The following is a 20,127-nucleotide window of genomic DNA, read 5'->3' on the forward strand; positions in this document are numbered from 1 at the left end:
AAGGAAAGAACGTTAAAAAGGAGGATTTGCATAATAGGAATATGAAATATTCCTGATAAATACTCTAACTATTAGGTTTCAAACTCATAATTTTAAGGAATTCAAAACTTTAAACCCATTGAGTTTAAATATTGGATCTTGTTTCCGTTTAGAAATATGTTCTCTTTTGTTCTCCCTTATCAATTGCAATCGTATTAAAAACAAGAACGAAGATGTTCCAATATTAAACTATTAATCAGACATGTTTAGAAGGGAGGAAAATAATTTGTATTATTGTTTTCATTTCTTTTACATTACAAAAAATTTTATTCACAGATTCAACGAAGTTACGTTATTCCCATTTTGCACCATAAAAGACCAAAAAAACAAAAAAATAAAAAGGAGAAAAGAAAGTGAAGTTACGTATGTTACGTATGTCGTGGCATACATAACACTTTAACTAGTTGGCTTAGCAAATGAATTTTACGTTAACGATTATTTCCTTTTCAATAATAAAATTACCCTGACCTCGACATTTGGAAAGAGGGAGGAACTTACAATTTTGAATTTTGAGTAAGTGCTCAATTGAACCTATTATTTATTTATTTTCACTTATACCAGATAAATAGGATGAAAAATCTTTATAGATATTAAGTTTTGAATTCATATTTTGAAAAGTTCAGAACTTGAATCATAGAATTCAAATCTTAAATCCGCTCCTATTTGTAAATAAATTATATTGATGTTTTCATTTCTTTTACTTATATAAAGTGAATACAAAATTTTATATTCACATCAGTGAAGCTACATTATTCTTTTTTGCACAAACACAAAAGTTAAAACAACGAAAGGTTAATTATATATGTTGTGACATACATAACAAAAAGAACTAAAGGAAGCCAAGACAACTAATTCTATTACAAATTTTAGGGCTTGCTTTTGCCAGTACAGGCATGATGAGAAGCCTTGTGTCTAGCAGTCCATTAAACAAGGCTAGAGCATTATTTGTAACTTGTGCAACATTAAGAACCTTCGCTTTAATGATAGCCTTCACCTTACCACCCATGGCATCATAACCTGGATGATTCATCCCTTCCATGCAGGTGTATGCATCAGTTAGCACTGTACTTAGCCAAGTTTGTACATTGCTTTGATGACATACAAATGCTCTTCCACCATCTAACCTCAAATGTTGATGCTCTTTAACAGAGTTTGTAAGCTGGGAAACGCCATCTGAGATTTGATCTAAACAATCTTTCGCTTCTTGATTATTCTTCTTCTTACCCTTGATTTGATCGAGTCCTTTGCATACCTTCACAATGTAGTATTTCGTATATACAGCCTTAACTAAACTTACCTTCAAAGCAACTTGAGCTATTTCTTGAGGATCTTCTGAACTAGCATTTACAAGATTGGACAGAGATTTCACACAAAGTTGTGGATAACGAGTGCGTTTGCACTGTGATTCTACGAAAGTCATATTACGAGCATGCAAACGACTAGTACTACTCCCCACTGCACCCTTCACGGAGAATATCGATAAGACAAAAATTAGAAGGCAAATGCTGTTTCTCTCCATTGGTGTACTTATATAGTTGATGTGTTTTCTGTGATTGAATTAATACAAAACCAAACCAAATATTGTGGGAACTGTTTGAATAAACCAGAGGGAAATACAAGGAAGAAAACGAGGTGTTGAACAGAGAATTAATGGCTCTAAAATGTTTACTATGATATGTAAAGAGGGCATACAGGGTTTATATATAGGAGGTTTATTGAATCCAAGCATGAGAGTTTGACTTTTTGTATTTTACGTGTGCCATATGCACAGATCAATGAGACGTGAGTGTTCATTAATATTTACACGTGCAAGTAGCTTCCATGAAGCAGAGTGGTAGTGATCACTAGTCAGTCAAGTTAGGGTTCCACCTTAAAAAGAAAATCTAAATTCTTGATGCAGCAATTTTATTATTAAGCAACCTTTATTCAGAGGTTGGCTCTTCACTCAACCCTTCCAAAACTAATTGGGGAATAAATATAATCTTTAGGCAATATACGCTTCTTGATCTTATTTGATCACTGTTTATCCCGAATTTAGGTAATCAATTGAATTTGTAAGTGAGGTATAGGATATGTGGATGATCTTTAATCTATTTGGTTGGAAGAAAATATATATGGATCTGCTATGAGCAAATGAATCGAAATAATATATGTATTAAATAATATATGAATATTGTTTGAATAAATATAGCTAAAGAAGAACACACAAATCCGGACCAATATCAGAGAGAGAGAGAGATTTTATATATTTTGCTATTACAATGTTCTAGATCTGAAAAAGCTAACCCTTGAAAGTAGGGTAATGCCTCCTATTTATAGTTTTGCCTTGTGGGCCTTGTACAACATAAAACCCTTTTGAATAAAGAAAGCCCTAAAAGGATAAGGTTGGGTCGTACGATCTGACACCCGTATGATTGGCAGTACAATGTGGCAGAACGGTCTTGACACGTGGCAATTGTTTAACTGATCACCCGGACCAACGACCACGAACACTCGGACCAACGGCCACGATCAACTCGGCTATGGAGAAACCAGACTAAACGATTTCCTTCGCTCTCTTCTGATCAACCACTTCTAGTGCGATATCTCCGGTCTGAAGGAAAGTCTTCATGCTCGTGCTTGTTTCTTTCTTCCCTCGATTCCCGGTCTCACCAGTCTAGCATAAGTCCGATTTTTACCATATACAGATAGTCCTCACACTTTCCGGACCGTAGTTTTACCGGAGTAACGGGAAGTGGATGAATCACGAAACCGGTGGTTCCATAAGCTCGTTATTATCTTTTCATTTTGGTGGGAACAGTTGCGTCACGTCCCTCTGCCATCAGCCACGTGTCTCATCCCGAACGGCTAGGTCTGACAACCGCCGTAACGCACGTTGTTTCAAATCACTTCTCATTAATTGTGGGACACGTGGCATCCCCGGTTGGCTGGGATCTGTAACCGCCTCGGTTCCCATGCCTATATAAGGCCTTCAACCCCTTCACTTCTCCATTTTACTTCTCCACTTCTCTTCACTGTTCCATTTTACTTCTCTTCACTTCTCTTTACTTCTAATCATCTTCCATTTCATATTGGTTACTGATTCAACCGTTTTATCCCTTTGATTCATTGCTTCTATTGTGTGAAAGAAAACCAACTCTGCCAACTTCATTTGCTGTTTTTGTTTGTTCTCACTTTACCATTTTGAATTTCTTCGACTGCTTCTTTACTCCAATTTTTTGACTTCTCCCTTATCGAATTCGCCAATCTCCTTTTCCGTAACTTCTAAATGTCTGCCAACACCGAAACCACCTCCCATGATGTTCTCTCGGTTTCTTCTCAAGGAACCGAGCCACACTACTAAAAAACTGCCAAAAATCGACGGACAAAAAACCGACGCACTGCGTCGGTTGAAAAACCGACGGAAAACCAACTCCTTGCATCGGTTTTTTACATTTCTAAATTTTTTTAATTATTTTAATTAGAAAACCGACGGACGACGTCGGTTTTTTTGGCAGAATTTTGAAAATATATATCCGCCAAAAAAAACCGACGTCCCACGTCGGTTTTATTAAAAAAATAATTAATATAAAACCGACGGACAACGTCGGTTTTATTTTTAAAAATATTTTAAATAATATACAATTCAATTTGTTTTTAAAAAACATAATAATAATTTTTTTTTTTCAGGAAACCGACGGACAGGGTCGGTTTCCTGTTATTTTTTTTAATTTTTGGGTCAAATCTGGTCAAACGTGCGGGAAAAACCGACGGACAGGGTCGGTTTTGTCCGTCGATTTTTCTTTAAAAACATTCCAGACGGGTTTTCATACCCATTTCTTCTCCTCTTCCCAATTAAACTCCCATTCCCCTCAAACCCTAGCTACCCGCCGCCCCCTCCCCTTCGCCCAGCCCCGCCGCCCCCTCCCCTCCGCCCAGCCCCGCCGCCCAGCCCCGCCGCCCAGCGCCGCCGCCTGCGGAGCCCGTCCCCACCAACCCCAGACCCGTTTTGAAGTTAATTAATTGAGTTTAGTTTCTCTTAAATTAGGGCTTTTAAAATTCTTTCAATTTTAGTTTTATTTGTAGATTTTAGGCCTAATGCTAATCTATTTAGCTTTGTTAAACATCATTTGCAATGTTATTAATGTTGAATTTGTGAAAAAAAATGTAAACTTTATTTGACTAGTTTAGTTGTCATTTTTTTTTTTTTGGCTTGAGATTGTGCTATATTTCATATTCTTTGTCAATGTATTTGTGTTAGCTTAGTTATCATTCTTTGTAATATTATTGATGTTTAATATGTGCAAAAATGTATACTTTAATTATTTGACTAGTTTTTTTTTTTTTTGGATTGTGCTTTTTGGTAGAATTTCATAAGTTATTAGAATTGTTATTGATCATTCCAAATTAGAATTGGTTGAGATTGTGTTTTTCAAAGTTAGAATTGTTAAGTTATAGTATTTATATAACCTCAATACTAAAATATAGATTTTATTTCTCTAGATTTACTTTTCAATTTTTAGAATTGGTTGGAATTGTGCTTTTCAAAGTTAGAATTATTAAGTTATGTTACAATGATTAAGTTATAATATTTCTATAACCTCAAAACTAAAATGTAGACTTTATTTGACTAGATTTACTTTTCAATTTAGAATTAAAGTTAGAATCCATAAGTTATTAAAGTTAAAATTGTTATTCAGAATTCAAAGTTAGAATTAGCTGAGATTGTGTTTTTCAAAGTTAGAATTATTAAGTTATAGTATTTCTATAACCTCAATACTAAAATGTAGATTTTATTTCTCTAGATTTACTTTTCAATTTTTAGAATTGATTGGAATTGTGCTTTTCCAAGTTAGAATTATTAAGTTATGTTAGAATTATTATGTTATAATATTTCTATAACCTCAAAACTAAAATGTAGACTTTATTTGACTAGATTTACTTTTCAATTTTTAGAATTAAAGTTAGAATCCATAAGTTATTAAAGTTAGAATTGTTATTGAGAATTCAAAGTTAGAATTGGTTGAGATTGTGCTTTTCAAAGTTAGAATTGTTAAGTTATAGTATTTCTATAACCTCAATACTAAAATGTAGATTTTATTTCTCTAGATTTACTTTTCAATTTTTAGAATTGGTTGGAATTGTGCTTTTAAAAGTTAGAATTATTAAGTTATGTTAGAATTATTAAGTTATAATATTTCTATAACCTCAAAACTAAAATGTAGACTTTATTTGACTAGATTTACTTTTCAATTTTTAGAATTAAAGTTAGAATCCATAAGTTATTAAAGTTAGAATTGTTATTGAGAATTCAAAGTTAGAATTGGTTGAGATTGTGCTTTTCAAAGTTAGAATTGTTAAGTTATAGTATTTCTATAACCTCAATACTAAAATGTAGATTTTATTTCTCTAGATTTACTTTTCAATTTTTAGAGTTGGTTGGAATTGTGCTTTTCAAAGTTAGAATTATTAAGTTATGTTAGAATTATTAAGTTATAATATTTCTATAACCTCAAAACTAAAATGTAAACTTTATTTGACTAGATTTACTTTTCAATTTTTAGAATTAAAGTTAGAATCCATAAGTTATTAAAGTTAGAATTGTTATTGAGAATTCAAAGTTAGAATTGGTTGGGATTGTGCTTTTCAAAGTTAGAATTGTTAAGTTATAGTATTTCTATAACCTCAATACTAAAATGTAGATTTTATTTCTCTAGATTTACATTTCAATTTTTAGAATTGGTTGGAATTGTGTTTTTCAAAGTTAGAATTATTAAGGTATGTTAGAATTATTAAGTTATAATATTTCTATAACGTCAAAACTAAAATGTAGACTTTATTTGACTAGATTTACTTTTCAATTTTTAGAATTAAAGTTAGAATCCATAAGTTAATTATTAAAGTTAGAATTGTTATTGAGAATTCAAAGTTAGAATTGGTTGTCGTTGAAAGTAGTGTATCGCAGGAATATAGTCATGTCCAATATGATAGAGTTAATGATGCTTTTGGCGTACAGTCTGGGTTTGAACCTGTGCAAAATTTTGAGGAACCTCCTAATGAAGAAGCAATGCGCTTCTATCAAGAATTAGAAGAGGCTAGTCGTCCACTTTAGGTAGGGAGTCAGCATTATAAGTTGTCTGTTGCAGTTAGAATGATTAACATCAAATAGACTGGACTGCTGCTGAAGCTGCTATGGACTCAATGATTAAGCTTGTAGGGGAACTAGTTAGTCCGGAATTCGACATACCTAAGAGTTACTATGAAGCAAAGAGATTGTGTTAAAACTAGTTAATGGTACTTTTGGTTGGACATTTAAATATTTCTGAACTTTGAAGGTCTATTTAGATCGCATTTGATGTGTTTAGATAGTGTTTGATGTATTTTATTATTACTTAGGGTGATTTTATGTGTTGTAGCTCTTTTAGAATTGATTTGGAGCATTTAATGCTAGTTTTGAGCTGCTTTTGGTACTGGTTTCTGTGCAGGTGTGGCTGCAGAAAATGCAGGAATTGAATGCAGGAAATTTTCTAGAAGACCGACGGAAAATCGACGCAATCCGTTGGTTTTCTGGAAATTAATTTTGGAAATTTTCCAGAAAACCGACTCAGTCCGTCGTTTTTCTGGAAAATAATTCTGAAAATTTATGAAAAAACCGACGCACTGTGTCGGTTTTGTATTTAAAATAAAAAAATCTAAATAAAAAACCGAATTCGTGCGTCGGTTTTTCCATAAAATATATATTGTTTTTATATAACATAATAAATCAGAAATTAAAAAAACCGACTCTGTCCGTTGGTTTTTTTTTTTTAAATTATTGTATAAAACTCGACGGACCACGTAACCGACGCAGTCCGGCGGAAAAAACCGACGTGGTCCGTCGGTTTTAAAAAAGTGAGGCTATGTAAATCGACGTACCGTAAATGGTCGGTTTCCCGTCGGTTTCATTGAAAAAACCGACGCAGTCCGTCGGTTTTTCCCGTTTTTTTAGTAGTGCCAGCTTCTCAACACAAGGGGAAAATCACCTTTGAGCCCATTGCTTTGGACATTGTACCGTCCAAACCCAACTATAACAAGAATTTTGAAGTTGAGAAGCCTTCTTTGGTTTCTGATAGAGGGTTTGATGTAAGACGGTACCCGTCATCCGTTACTGAAGACAAACTTGATCAAGTCCAGGCCGATTGCCGATGGGATAACCGTTCGGTACAAGTGTTTGCCCCCAGACCTGATGAATCAATCACCGATCATCGGGAGGGCTTCTTATACGTTTACACCTATCCTTTTACACTTAAGCTCGACCCCCCAATTGACCCGGTTATTTTAGATATGTGCCGGACATACAATGTAACCCTGGCTCAGATTGGTCCGATTTTCTAGAGGACCGTGGCCAATAACTTGAAAAAGGAGTTCACTCTGGCTCACTTCATCCGGTTATATTCCCCGAGGTTGTTCCGGGGAGGTGTAATAAAGCTCGCTAAGCGAAGCCGGAACCCAATCTTTTGGAAGATGGACGAAGATAGAGACCGGGGTTGGCTAGAGCGCTACGTCCGGGTGAGGACCACAGACATTATTCTGGCCAACCATATGCCCTTTCCGGAGAGGTGGAATGATAATCATAAGTGTCTTAGTCCTTTTAATAGTTACTTTTGTATGCTTTGTCAAGCACTAATCCTTTCACATTCTCACTATTTGTCCCCTTCTTTATACCAGCCATGGCATGGATACCTCCGACTGTCCGGAACATGAACGAATGAGTTGGTGCTCTCCTTAGCCAGCACACCCATGAAGCACGGACATGGGGAGTCCTGTCGCGTGGCCGATGGGTCGCCCGAAATCACGGTAATACTTTGCTTCGATCGGTATTCATTGCATTTTCTACCTTTCCTTTTTATAACACCTTTGGCATTCAGGTTTACCCAAGGGCTCAGTGGACCCCAGACCGGAGCCGGCGGCCGAACCCACTGCGTCGGTACTCGAATTTGATTCAGCGGGTACATCCCATATTATTGCTGCCGCCAACAAGAGAAAAAATCCCTCGGACAAAGGGCAGAAACCGAGGAAAAGGGCGAGGAGCGTTGTTCGGACTCTAAGAGACGAAACAGAGCTCGATTTCCTCATTCGAAGGATCGGTGTGACCCCTTCCGTTGCTTCTATTCCAGAGGAGGGTACCACCATTTCATCACTTCCTTCAGCCGGGGAAAGACCGTCAGCTCCGGCATTGCAGACGGGTGGGGAAAAAGTTCATTACCCGACTCCTCTAAGGTCGATTGAATTTGTTGATATTTCAGGTGATGCTTTTTCAGAGGAAACCCCCCTGCAAAGGACTAGAAGGTACGAGCATGCACTAGCTGCCGAAGCCGACCAGAGGGCTGAACCGGTCCTCGAGACCAAAGTTCCAGTCGATGTTAGTCCACTACCCGGCTATGAGACTGTTGCAACTTCCGAGATCCCTGCCTCTACCGAAGCTGCTGAGGCCGCTTTGAGTTTTCCAACTCCAGCTTAAAGGTCAGATAATTTTGATGACATGTTCTCGGATACTCCTCCTGCTACCAGGGAAGCTGCCGGTTTTGGACATCTCCCTATCCCACGAGTCAAGAGGGCGACTTCCCGGTCTACCGAGACTCGTGCTAGGGATAGCCTGGTGCGCATCTTCCCGGCCCCAAGTGTGGAACCTAGGAGGACAAGATCAGCCGTGATCACAATCCCCGAGGACTACAGCTTTTTGTCTCGTCTGGTGGGTGTAGCAAACTACCTGAGGCCCCTCGTCTCGGACTCGGACAAACGGGAGATGAACGGAGTCCCCTGGCAGAGTCTCATTAAGGAGGGCATGCATACGCGCAATCGAGTAAGTTTATCAGCCACCCTTACATAATTCATTGGGAATTTTAGTTTCTCGTTTATCCGAGTTTTAACTTCTTGTTTCTTTTACAGAGTGTGGTGCTTGTTAACGAAGCCTTCGTCCGCGTTCAGCAAGAAGTTGACGATCTCAAGGGCCAGCTGGATGCCTAAGGTCGAGAAACGGAGAAGTTCCAGCACTTTTTACAGGTGAAGGAAGATGAATTGAACCGAGATGTTGCCCTTTCCAACCTCCAACCCGAGCTTAACGCGGCGAAGGCCGAAAACCTTTGATTAAAGAATGATTTGGCCGAGATGGTCGAGAAGAACCGGATTCTAGAAGCGAACAAGGTTGGCCTTAGCCAAGACAACACTAGTTTTCTTCGAGGCTTGGTGAGCTCGAAACCACTATCTCTCAACTCCGGGGGGAGCTTGACTCGATCAAGTCTGATGCCGTGAACATGGCCGAGAGGCATCGGATGCTTGAATCTGAGAGTGCTAAGTACAAGGAGAGGATGAGGGTGTTCGAGTGAAAATCCAAGGACAGGGCTCGGATATGTGACGAGCTAAAAACTGAACTCGAGGAGACGACCGAGGCTAATGACCTTCTTAAAGCCGAGCTCGAGTCGGCCACTCAAATCCAAATAGTCTTTGATGAAGAGCGGGATGAACTAGTGGCCAAGCTACCCTAGGCTGAGGCCGATTTGGCAGAAGCCCTTAGGAGTGTGGAGGATGCCGAGGCTCATACCACGATTGCGTTGGAGTATGAACGGTGGAAGTCTTGGAGGGTCACCTTTGAGCAAGCCGAGCATGGCTTTGCGGATCTCACGGCACAGATACTCAAAGCTAAAAGGATCGAGGAAGAAGCTAAGAGAGCCTTCGATACTGACTCCGAAGATTCCGAGCGGACAGAGTCTGAACACTCCAGATCCAGCCATACCGGATAGGCCAGGGCCTGTATTTAGCCTTTATTTTGTTTTTTGCCTTTTTGGCTTGATTTTTGTTTTTCGACTTTGTAGGGGGTTTCCGGTGTAAAAACCTTATATAAATGTAACATGCATTTTTCTTGATTTTCTTTATTCTTTTGCTTGAATGCTTGTTATGACTTTTGCCCGAATTGTCGGTCCATTTTAAGGACAAGCAGAGACTCAGAGTCATTATTTTGGACTGTGCCTGAATATTGGCTTTTCTCCTTGTCCGGTACGTTTTGTCCGGGAATTTGATCGAGTTTTTTGCCCGTGGGACTTATCTAATGCTTTGTGAATTCAGACGTCTTCGAATCACATTAGGCATTTTTTAGGGCCAGTATTTTTTGGCTATTCACTTGTCATAGATCAGGTTCGGGAACCTGAATCCCAGCCTTAGCAAATTTTGATGTAGCAGTCCCCATTCGAGGGTGTTAAAGATTTTGGCTCGGTTCATTGTGACCTTGTTGCCTTTGTCAAATTTCGACCGTAGTGCCTGGAATAGGGTATATGAATTAAGCGATGTCGAAATACGGTGATAATCACCGGGGTAGGGCGTTTTAACAAGAAGACATATCCGAAATACAGTAATCCAAACTTTTGATAATCTTTGTATTGCAAGTATTTGTATGTACATGATATGAGGATTTTTTCCGTTTCCTTCTGTTTTTTGCCGCAGCAAATACTAAATGGACACGATTCATTCTGATCGTTTGGTCCTTACATCGAAACCTAATACAGAAGGTCCGGTTTTGGTTTTGCCGTAGCAAATACTACGTGGACACGATTCATTCTGATCGTTTGGTCCATACATCGGAACCTAATACAGAAGGTCCGATTTTGGTTTTGCCGTAGCAAATACTAAGTGGACACGATTCAGTCTGATCGTTTGGTCCATACATCGGAACCTAATACAGAAGGTCCGGTTTTGATTTGTTGAGCTCCTCCATTTTTGATTAACCGGGGTAAACCTCAACGTGGGTATAGTAGTCCCTAGTGCTTATCCGAGCTGCAAGATCAGGTAAGCACTATCAAGTCCCCACTCGTAGGGTGTGGCCCCGAGTTTTTGGGCGTTTGTCTTTGTCTTTGTCAAGTAACACGTTGTACTTGTTGCCTCATTAAAAACATTGTCGGAAAACCCACTTTGGGACAAAACCGTACTAAGGAAAAGAGTGCAACACGTGTTTTCAGACCTAGATCCTAACTTTATCCGGTACTTGACTTCCTGCAAAAAAGAAAAAGGTTGATAGATAAACACGAGGTGTCTATACCTTAGCAGTAGTATCTCTTCAAATGAGCTACATTCCAGTTATTGCGCAGCCGTTGCCCATCCATGAATTCCAGCTGATACGATCCTTTGCTCGTTACCTCAGTTATTTTGTACGGTCCTTCCCAGTTCGGACCCAGTTTTCCTTCGTTGGGATTCTTGGTGTTCAAAGTAACTTTTCGAAGCACTAAGTCCCCAACTTGGAAATTTCGAAAATTGGCCCTCTGATTGTAGTACCTTTCCATTCTCTGCTTCTGGGCTGCAAAACGGACCAACGTGTTTTCGCGAAGTTCATCCATGAGATCAAGTTTAACGGCCATAGCCTCCTCATTTGACTCCTCGGTGGTGTACCTGATTCGGAGGCTCGGTTCACCAACTTCTACGGGAATGAGGGCTTTGGCCCCATAGACCAACGAGAAAGGTGTTTCTCCTGTGTTTGATTTCGATGTGGTTCTGTAAGCCCACAATACCTCCGGTAGTACTTCCCTCCAGTGATGCTTTGACGGTTCAAGTCTTTTCCTCAAATTTTGAATTATTGTTTTATTCGTGGATTCCGCCTATCCGTTCGCCCACGGGTGATATAGAGTTGATATGATTTTATTGATCTTCAACCCTTCGAGGAAATCATTGACTTTGCCGCCCACGAACTGAGGACCATTATCACAAGTTATCTCGGCCGGGATGCCGAATTGACAAATAATGTGGTCCCATATGAAGTCAATGACTTCCTTCTCTCTAATTTTTCGAAGGCCTGCACTTCAACCTATTTGGAGAAATAGTCAGTCATAAACAAAATAAAACGGGCTTTACCTGGTGCCCATGGCAATGGACCAACAATGTCCATTCCCCATTTCATGAAGGGCCAAGGTGACACCACCGAATGCAGCAACTCCCCGGGCTAATGAATCATCGCGGCATGTCTTTGACACCCGTCACATTTCCAGACAAAATTCTTTGAATCTTCCTCCATCCGGTTCCAGTAGTAACCGGCTCTAACAATTTTTCGGACCAAGGCTTCAGCACCGAAGTGGTTGCCGCAGGTCCCCTCGTGCACTTCTCTCATCACATTCTCCGTTTCTCCGGGACCCAAACACTTGGCTAGGGGTCCGTAGAAAGACCGTCGATACAATTGGTCGTCTACCAAGCAGAAATGCGCAGCTTTTATCCTTAGTGACCGTGATTCTTTTAGGTCACTCGGGAGCTTTCCATCTCGCAAGTAGTCGACGTACTTGTTGCGCCAATCCCAAGTTAAACCCATTACGTTTATTTCGGCATGTCCGTTTTCTTTCGCTGAATTCATCAAGTTCACCGTAGTACCGGGGTTAATTTCTTCCCCTTCTACTGAAGATCCCAAATTGGCCAATGCATCGGTTTCGCTGTTCTGCTCCCTCGGTACATGATGCATGGTCCATTGCATGGTCCATTATTTAAACCGGTGTAGTATTACTTGGATTTTTTCCAGATACCTTTGCATCCGTTCGTCCTTGACCTCGAAGACGCCATTCACCTGGTTAACGACCAAGAAAGGATCGCACTTCGCCTCAATTATTTTGGCCCCCATACTCCGGGCTAATTCCAAACCTGCAATCATAGCCTCATACTCGGCTTTATTGTTAGTCAATTTAATAGTTCTAATGGATTGTCGAACGGCATCCCCGGCGGGGGTTCTAAGGACGACTCCTAGCCCGGTACCTTTGAGGTTCGAGGCTCCGTCTATGTGTAGCGACCAAATACCCGAAGCTTTCCCCGAGGTTAGCAGAAGTTCTTTCTCAACCTCGGGGACCATAGCCGAGGTGAAGTCCGCCACAAATCGGCCAAGATCTGGGACTTGATGGACTTCCGAGGCTTGTATTCGATATTATTCGCTAATCTCTATGGCCCATTTAGTTATTCTACTCGATAATTCCGGTTTATGCATGATGTTCCTTAGGGGGTAAGTAGTCACTACACATATCAGATGGCATTGAAAGTAAGGCTTGAGCTTTCTAGAAGCACTTACCAATGCCAATGCCAACTTTTCCAAGTGGGGATAACGGGTCTCTGCATCCCCTAAAGTTCGACTCACATAGTATATAGGGAATTGTGTACCTGATTCTTCTCGGACCAAAACACCACTTACCGCTACCTCGGAGACGGCAAGGTAGAGAAAAAGCTGCTCGTCCGCTTTTGGTGTGTGCAGTAGCGGCGGGCTGGACAAGTACCTTTTCAATTCTTGCAAAGCTCTTTGACACTCCGGTGTCCAAATAAAGTCGTTCTTCTTCCTTAGTAAGGAGAAAAAGCGGTGACTCTTATCCGAGGATCTCGATATGAAACGACTCAGCGCCGCTATCCTTCCGGTGAGCCTCTGCACTCCTTTGACGTTATTCACCACCTCAATATCCTCGGTGGATTTGATCTTATCCGGGTTGATTTCAATCCCCCGGTTTGACACCATGAAACCCAAAAATTTACCAGACCGGACACCAAAGGCACATTTTTCCAGGTTAAGCTTCATGTTGTACTTGCGGAGTACATCGATGGTTTCCTGCAAATACTTTAAATGGTCCTCTACTTCCAAGGACCTGACCACCATGTCGTCAATATAAACTTCTATTGTTTTCCCTATTTATTCTTCGAACATTCCATTAACTAGGTGTTGGTAAGTTGCACCAGCATTTTTTAATCCGAAAGGCATGACGTTGTAACAGTAAATCCCGTACCGGGTAATAAAGGATGTTTTCTTTTGATCCTCCGGGTCCATCCGGATTTGGTTATACCCGGAGTAAGCATCGAGAAAAATTAACATCTCATGCCCGGTCGTCGCATCGATCATTCTATCGATGTGAGTCAACGAAAATGAGTCCTTCGGGCATGCTTTGTTTAGATCCTTTTAATCAACGCACATTCGAAATTTATTACTTTTTTTCGGCACCACTACTGCGTTAACTAGCCAGTCCGGGTACTTTACCTCCCAGATAGAGCCTATTTTTAAAAGCTTCGTTACCTCATCCTTTACGAAGGCATGTTTCGCCTCTGCCATGGGCATTCTCTTCTGCTTCACCGAGGGAAACCTCCCGTCTAAGCTGAGCTTGTGAGTTGTTACTTCCGGTGGCACACCTGTCATATCTATATGGGACCATGCGAAGCAATCAGCATTAGCTCGAAGAAATTTAATTAACTTGTTCCTGAGCTCCGAGGTTAACCCCGTGCCCAGGTATACCTTTCTGTCCGGTAGATATTTGAACAAGGTGATTTGCTCTAACTCCTCTACTGTTGACTTGGTTGCATCCGAGTCATCCGGCAAGACGAACGATCTAGGTACATCGAAATCATCCTCTTCATATACCGGATCCAACCCCGTGTGCTTTGGTTGCTATTTGGTGTCCTTTCCCCCGGTTGAATCTTCTTCCTTTTGATCCGATTTTTTAGGCTGAGGTGTCGCTTCCTCGACCGCGAACATCTCCCTTGCAGTGGGTTGTTCACCTCGGATGTTTTTTATCCCCTCCGGGGTCGGGAATTTTAGCAGCTGATGTAATGTCGACGGCACGGCCCTCATGCTATGTATCCAAGGTCAACCCAGCAATGCATTATACTTCATATCTCCTTCGATTACATAGAACACCGTTTGCTGGATAGTGCCATCAATGTTGACCGGCAAAGAGATCTCCCCCTTCGTGGTTTTGCTCGCCATGTTGAACCCGCTGAGCACTCGGGCTACCGGTATGATTTGATCGAGTAGCCTTAGCTGTTCGACCACTCTCCACAGGATGATGTTGGCCGAGCTACCTGGGTCAATTAAAATACGTTTAACTTGTGATTGAAAAATAAGTATAGAGATTACCAATGCATCATTGTGCGGTTGAATGATGCCTTCTGCATCCTCGTTGCTGAAAGAGATGGAACCCTCGGGTAAGTAATCCTGGCTGCGTTTCTCACGCACAATAGAAACCTTCGTTCGTTTCATCACCGACCCTCGTGGGGTATTGGTACCCCCGATTATCATGTTGATTATATGCTCAGGTTCTACTGGTTCGGCCCGTTTATGAGACTCTCTTTCCTTGTAGTGACCTTTAGCTCATTCACTTAGCAATTCTCGGAGATGGCCATTCTTCAGTAACCGAGTCACCTCCTCTCTTAGCTGGCGACAATCCTCAGTTCTGTGTCCATGGGTTCCATGATATTCACACATCACGCTCGGGTCCTGTTGGCCCGGGTCTGACCTTAGTGGTCTCGGCCATCTTGCATCTGTGATATGGCCAATAGCCGAGACGAGGTCCGAAGTGTTGATATTGAAGTTGTACTCCGATATCCTCGGCAAGTCTTTATTGCTGGCCGAGCTTCCGACATCGCTCCTGAATGAGAGACCTCGACTGTTCGTCGGGCGCTCGGCCCGTCTGTCACCCCGACCGGAGAATTGACTCGGGCCAACCCTTGATATTTCCAACCTGAAGCTTAGCTTTTCCGAATGAGAGTATGGCCGATACCTTTCCCTCGATGGTCTGGACTCCAGCTCATAATTTTTTCGGGGTCTCTCCGAGCTTTTGTTCATATTCACGGGCCCCGGGGGAAGGTCGAGTTGGTCATCTTCTACCCGAATCTTCGACTCGTATCTGTTATGGACATCCGCCCAGGTCCTAGCCTCGTATTCCAGCAAGTTTTCCTTTAGTTTGAATAAGGCCGTCGAGCTCCGAGGATTAAGCCCTTTGGTGAAAGCTTGTGCAGCCCATTCCTCCAGAACCGGAGGGAGCTCCATTCGTTCCCGTTGGAACCGGTTGATAAATTCACGCAATAACTTATCATCCCTTTGGGCTATAAGAAAAATATCCGCCTTATGAGCCTGCACCACTTTGGCACCGGCATGAGCTTTTATGAACGCATCGGCGAGCATTTTGAAAGAAGTGATTGAATGCTTGGGCAGATGGTCGTACCAAGTCAACGCTCCCTTTGACAGAGTTTCCCCAAACTTTTTCAGCAACATGGATTCAGTTTCATCCTCTTCAACATCATTGCCTTTTATGGCACATGTGTATGAAGTCACGTGTTCCTGAGGGCCCGTTGTGCCGTCATATTTCTGGATATCCGGCATTTTGAACCTCTTCGGGATCAACTTCGGAGCCGCACTCGGAGGAAAAGGCCTCTGGATGTACCTCTTCGAATCCGGTCCTTTCAGAATAGGCGGAGCCCCCGGGATTTTGTCCACCCGAGAGTTGTATGTTTTCACCCTCTTCTCAGTCGAGTCTACCCGCTTCGCCAATGTTTCGAGCATTCTCAGGACTTCGGTGGATGAACCAGCTCCGGACCCATTACTCTCGGCCATCCGCGTCTCGTCCCTTCTAGGTTCAGCAACACCTTTCGTCCTCTCCGGGGTCGTTTAATCATTTTTGCTTTGCAACTGGGCTATTGCGACTCCTTGTTCGGCAATAGCTACCCTCTGTTCTTGCAACATTTCAAAAATTAAACGCAAGTCAATATTATCATCCGGGGTATCCGGTACTTTCCGGCCTTGTGTCCGGGACAAAGTAATTGAATTGTGAGTATATAACGGATCGGTGGCCGGCGCGGCGTCATTCTCCTAATTCACAGTGTTTTGCCGGTTGAGGCCCTCCCTCGAATTAACGGGGTTTGGGTCGACGGGATTTGCTGGTAATCCTCGTGGCCCACTGCCTTCATTTTCGGCCACAATCTCGTTGTTGTTGACGTGACCAGATTGTCCATTGTTTGCCATTTGGTCCATTTTCACAGAGACGAACAAAAGAGTTTTTCGATTCTAACGGGTAAGAGATAGAAACCAAGATCAAAGTCCACTATTATCCTAACCCCATGGTGGGCGCCAAACTGTTTACCCCGAATTTAGGTAATCAATTGAATTTGTAAGTGAGGTATAGGATATGTGGATGAGCTTTAATCTATTTGGTTGGAAGAAAATATATATGGATCTGCTGTGAGCAAATGAATTGAAATCGGTGATTTATACTAAATATATGTATTAAATAATATATGAATATTGTTTGAATAAATATAGCTTAAGAAGAACACACAAATCCGGACCAATATCAGAGAGAGAGAGAGAGAGATTTTATATATTTTTCTATTACAATGTTCTAGATCTGAAAAGGCTAACACTTGAAAGTAGGGTAATGCCTCCTATTTATAGTTTTGCCTTGTGGGCCTTGTACAACATAAAACCCTTTTGAATAAAGAAAATCCTAAAAGGATAAGGTTGGGTCGTACGGTTTGACACCCGTAAGATTGGCAGTACAATGTAGCAGAACGGTCTGGACGCGTGGCAATTGTGTAACTAATCACCCGGACCAACGGCCACGATCAACTCGACTATGGAGAAACCGGACTAAACGATTTCCTTCGCTTTCTTCTGATCAACCACTTCTAGTGCGATATCTTCGGTCTGAAGGAAAGTCTTCATTCTCGTGCTTGTTTCTTTATTCCCTCGATTCCCGATCTCACCGGTCTAGCATAAGTCCGATTTTTACCGTATACAATCACATGAAGTGATTTCAATACGTATATATTCTTGGAACAATAAGCCACGGTTGAGGAGGATTGAACATCATTAAGGTTGATCTCATAGGGACGTAATCTTTATGTTATTAATTTGTTGGATATCAATTACCTCCTCCATCCCAATTTATGTGTAGTGTTTAACTAGGCACAAGTTTATGAAATTAAGAAGGTGTAACGATTCCCACGTTGGAATCGTCATGAAAGGAGAAAAAGTAAGAAAACAGAGAAAGAGAAAGAAGAAATAAAAAATAAAGTTCAGATTTTCATTCACGATAGTTTTACAATACTGGGTTTACAAAATATATAAACCAAGCCTTATAGGGGTGCTAATGAAAATAGATTATAAAGTGAGGCTAAACTGTAGTAGTAAAACCTAAGGAGGGTCAAACTGTAAATAATAAACTTAACCTATATCTCCATTTGTTACCATCCATCCCCCTTATAACAACCTGGTCCTCAAGGTTGGGATATGATTTGGAAACAGAGGAGTCCACCCCATTAATCAAAAGTCCAATGAAGCTTCTACTTATTTGCTGATGCCTCGATCTTCAAACTGCTGGAAGCCAACAAAAAATAATAATGCCCAACTATTTGAGCTGGCATCCAAGTCCAAATAGTCAAGGCTAAGAGAAGCCATTGAATGCAACATAGCTGCCCCTCCAAATCAAGAATTTTCAATGCTGTCTTCCTTTGCACTTGCTGCCATCCTATTTTATAACTAGGAGAAACCACCACATCTGCAGGTGATACTTTGTCCCAATTAACATCAAAATATGACGCTCCCTTCCAACCATAACCGCAACAAGTGAAGAAATTTTGATTATGATTCTGAAAGCCTTTAGATGACTTCACACAAAACCTCCATAAGGAACTTATGAACTCTGCATTTACAAAGTGAGCTGGTGGCACTTCCTTACCAGATTCTCTCTCTTTGTAAATACTCCAAAAAACATCTAATTGCATAATTCCTGAAGCAATATTTCTAATAGGAAAAAGGCTGCTCCGAACACCATTGGCATGCTGAATAGTATAATAACTTGCCCTTCCATAGCTAGTCATATCATGCTTGAGACTTGAGGGTTGCTTATCTGCTACTAGACCATTGAGAAAGGAATTAACCTTAGCATTGTCCCTTGCACCGCCAGTTTCTAATGCAGATTTTTCAATCGGTACACCAGAAGAAAAAGTGCCAGCAATACCACCAAAAACAGTCTCCACTCCAACGAAAATCCCAACTATGAGGGGCATAAGCACGACAAAAGCACCTGGAGAAATTATATGCTCGATAGATTCATTAATTGAGATCTTAACAAGAGTAGCATAATCAAGATTGACATGGGTCTTTATGAGACCAGGAATGATATTAAACTGTTGACGAACTTCCTCAGCTATCTTCATATTTCCACAACCGAGACAAAGCATTCCAAAATGTTTCACAGGAAAATAAAAATAATATGGATAATTAGAAACAACCCCAACTACTGGAGAAGAGTTGTTAAGTCAACAAAATTCCAATATTAACTGAAATGTGTTGCCCCTCCTGGTACTTCTTCCTCTGGTTGAATTGTTCCATGGTAGCTGATACCATGGGAAGTTTCTCCCTGTCATTAACTAGGCCATAATATGAAATTTTAAGCATGAAATCCCAAGAACTTGGTAGCTTTGTTTCAGCGTCAATGATAAAAACCTGTAGTTGATCCTTGATTACTCCGCTATCATCGATCTCTAAGAAGGATGAAAGCTCCACGTGCGGTAAATCAACTGCTGTGTCGCCACTTCTCAGGCTCAATTTAAAGATCCTTATGTTCTCCTTATAATCCCTCTTAGATTGATTTTTCATGCCTCGCGCCTCCATTATCACATAATGTTCCTCCTCATTTCTCCTGCTTGATTGAAGCACATAAAACCCAGCTTCCTTCTCAGAAATTTCAGCACCTAGAAGTGGCGTAGCAACTTCTAAAGGTGGCAGAGAACCTATACAACTATCATTATCACCTTCGGACGCCATCTTTTCACCTTTTCCCAACCAATATTCAGAATTTAAAACATAAAACATCAATTTCCTTATACCTGAAAGTTTAGAAAGGATGTTGTAATTGTTTATGGAAAGAAGAATCCAATGAAAGAATGTCGAGACAAGCCATATATCGACCTCATCCAGCATCATCAGCTAACACTAGGATCATCAAGGACTACAACATCATAAAGAGGTAACTGCTTGAACAAGATCAATGCAGCCCCGCATATCATATCTCTCATGGGCATTTCAAGAACATCTAGAGCATAGGAGGATTTAGTTGATTCTCTCGCAACTAAATGGTTTGTGATGATTTCCGCATGCAATGACTGAAGGTTCCCCATGACCTCCCGCAGACAAGTAAGTGACATTTTTCTCTTCATAAAAATCCAAGCATTTATGCCAAAGTTATGATGAAGCCATTTGCTATCTTGATCAATACCATGAGTTGACTTTATGTTCCTAAATTCTTCAAAATAGTCTATCACTCTTCGAGCTCTAGCTTTAGGAACATCATCAATTAAAAC

General features: G+C 40.9%; 1 protein-coding gene and 1 pseudogene across 1 annotated transcript; both read right to left on the bottom strand.

Annotated features, from left to right (window-relative positions):
- Nucleotides 1-905: 905 nt before the first annotated feature.
- LOC132612268 (pectinesterase inhibitor 7-like) lies at nt 906-1,558 on the bottom strand (annotated as a pseudogene).
- Nucleotides 1,559-18,105: 16,547 nt separating this feature from the next.
- On the bottom strand, nt 18,106-19,005 carry LOC132640089 (uncharacterized). Its single transcript, XM_060356558.1, has one exon. It carries the CDS (start codon nt 19,003-19,005, stop codon nt 18,106-18,108), a length of 900 nt encoding a protein of 299 aa, XP_060212541.1.
- Nucleotides 19,006-20,127: the final 1,122 nt, after the last annotated feature.

This window comes from Lycium barbarum, chromosome 1 (genome assembly GCF_019175385.1).
Source record: "Lycium barbarum isolate Lr01 chromosome 1, ASM1917538v2, whole genome shotgun sequence".
Lineage (NCBI taxonomy): Eukaryota > Viridiplantae > Streptophyta > Magnoliopsida > Solanales > Solanaceae > Lycium > Lycium barbarum.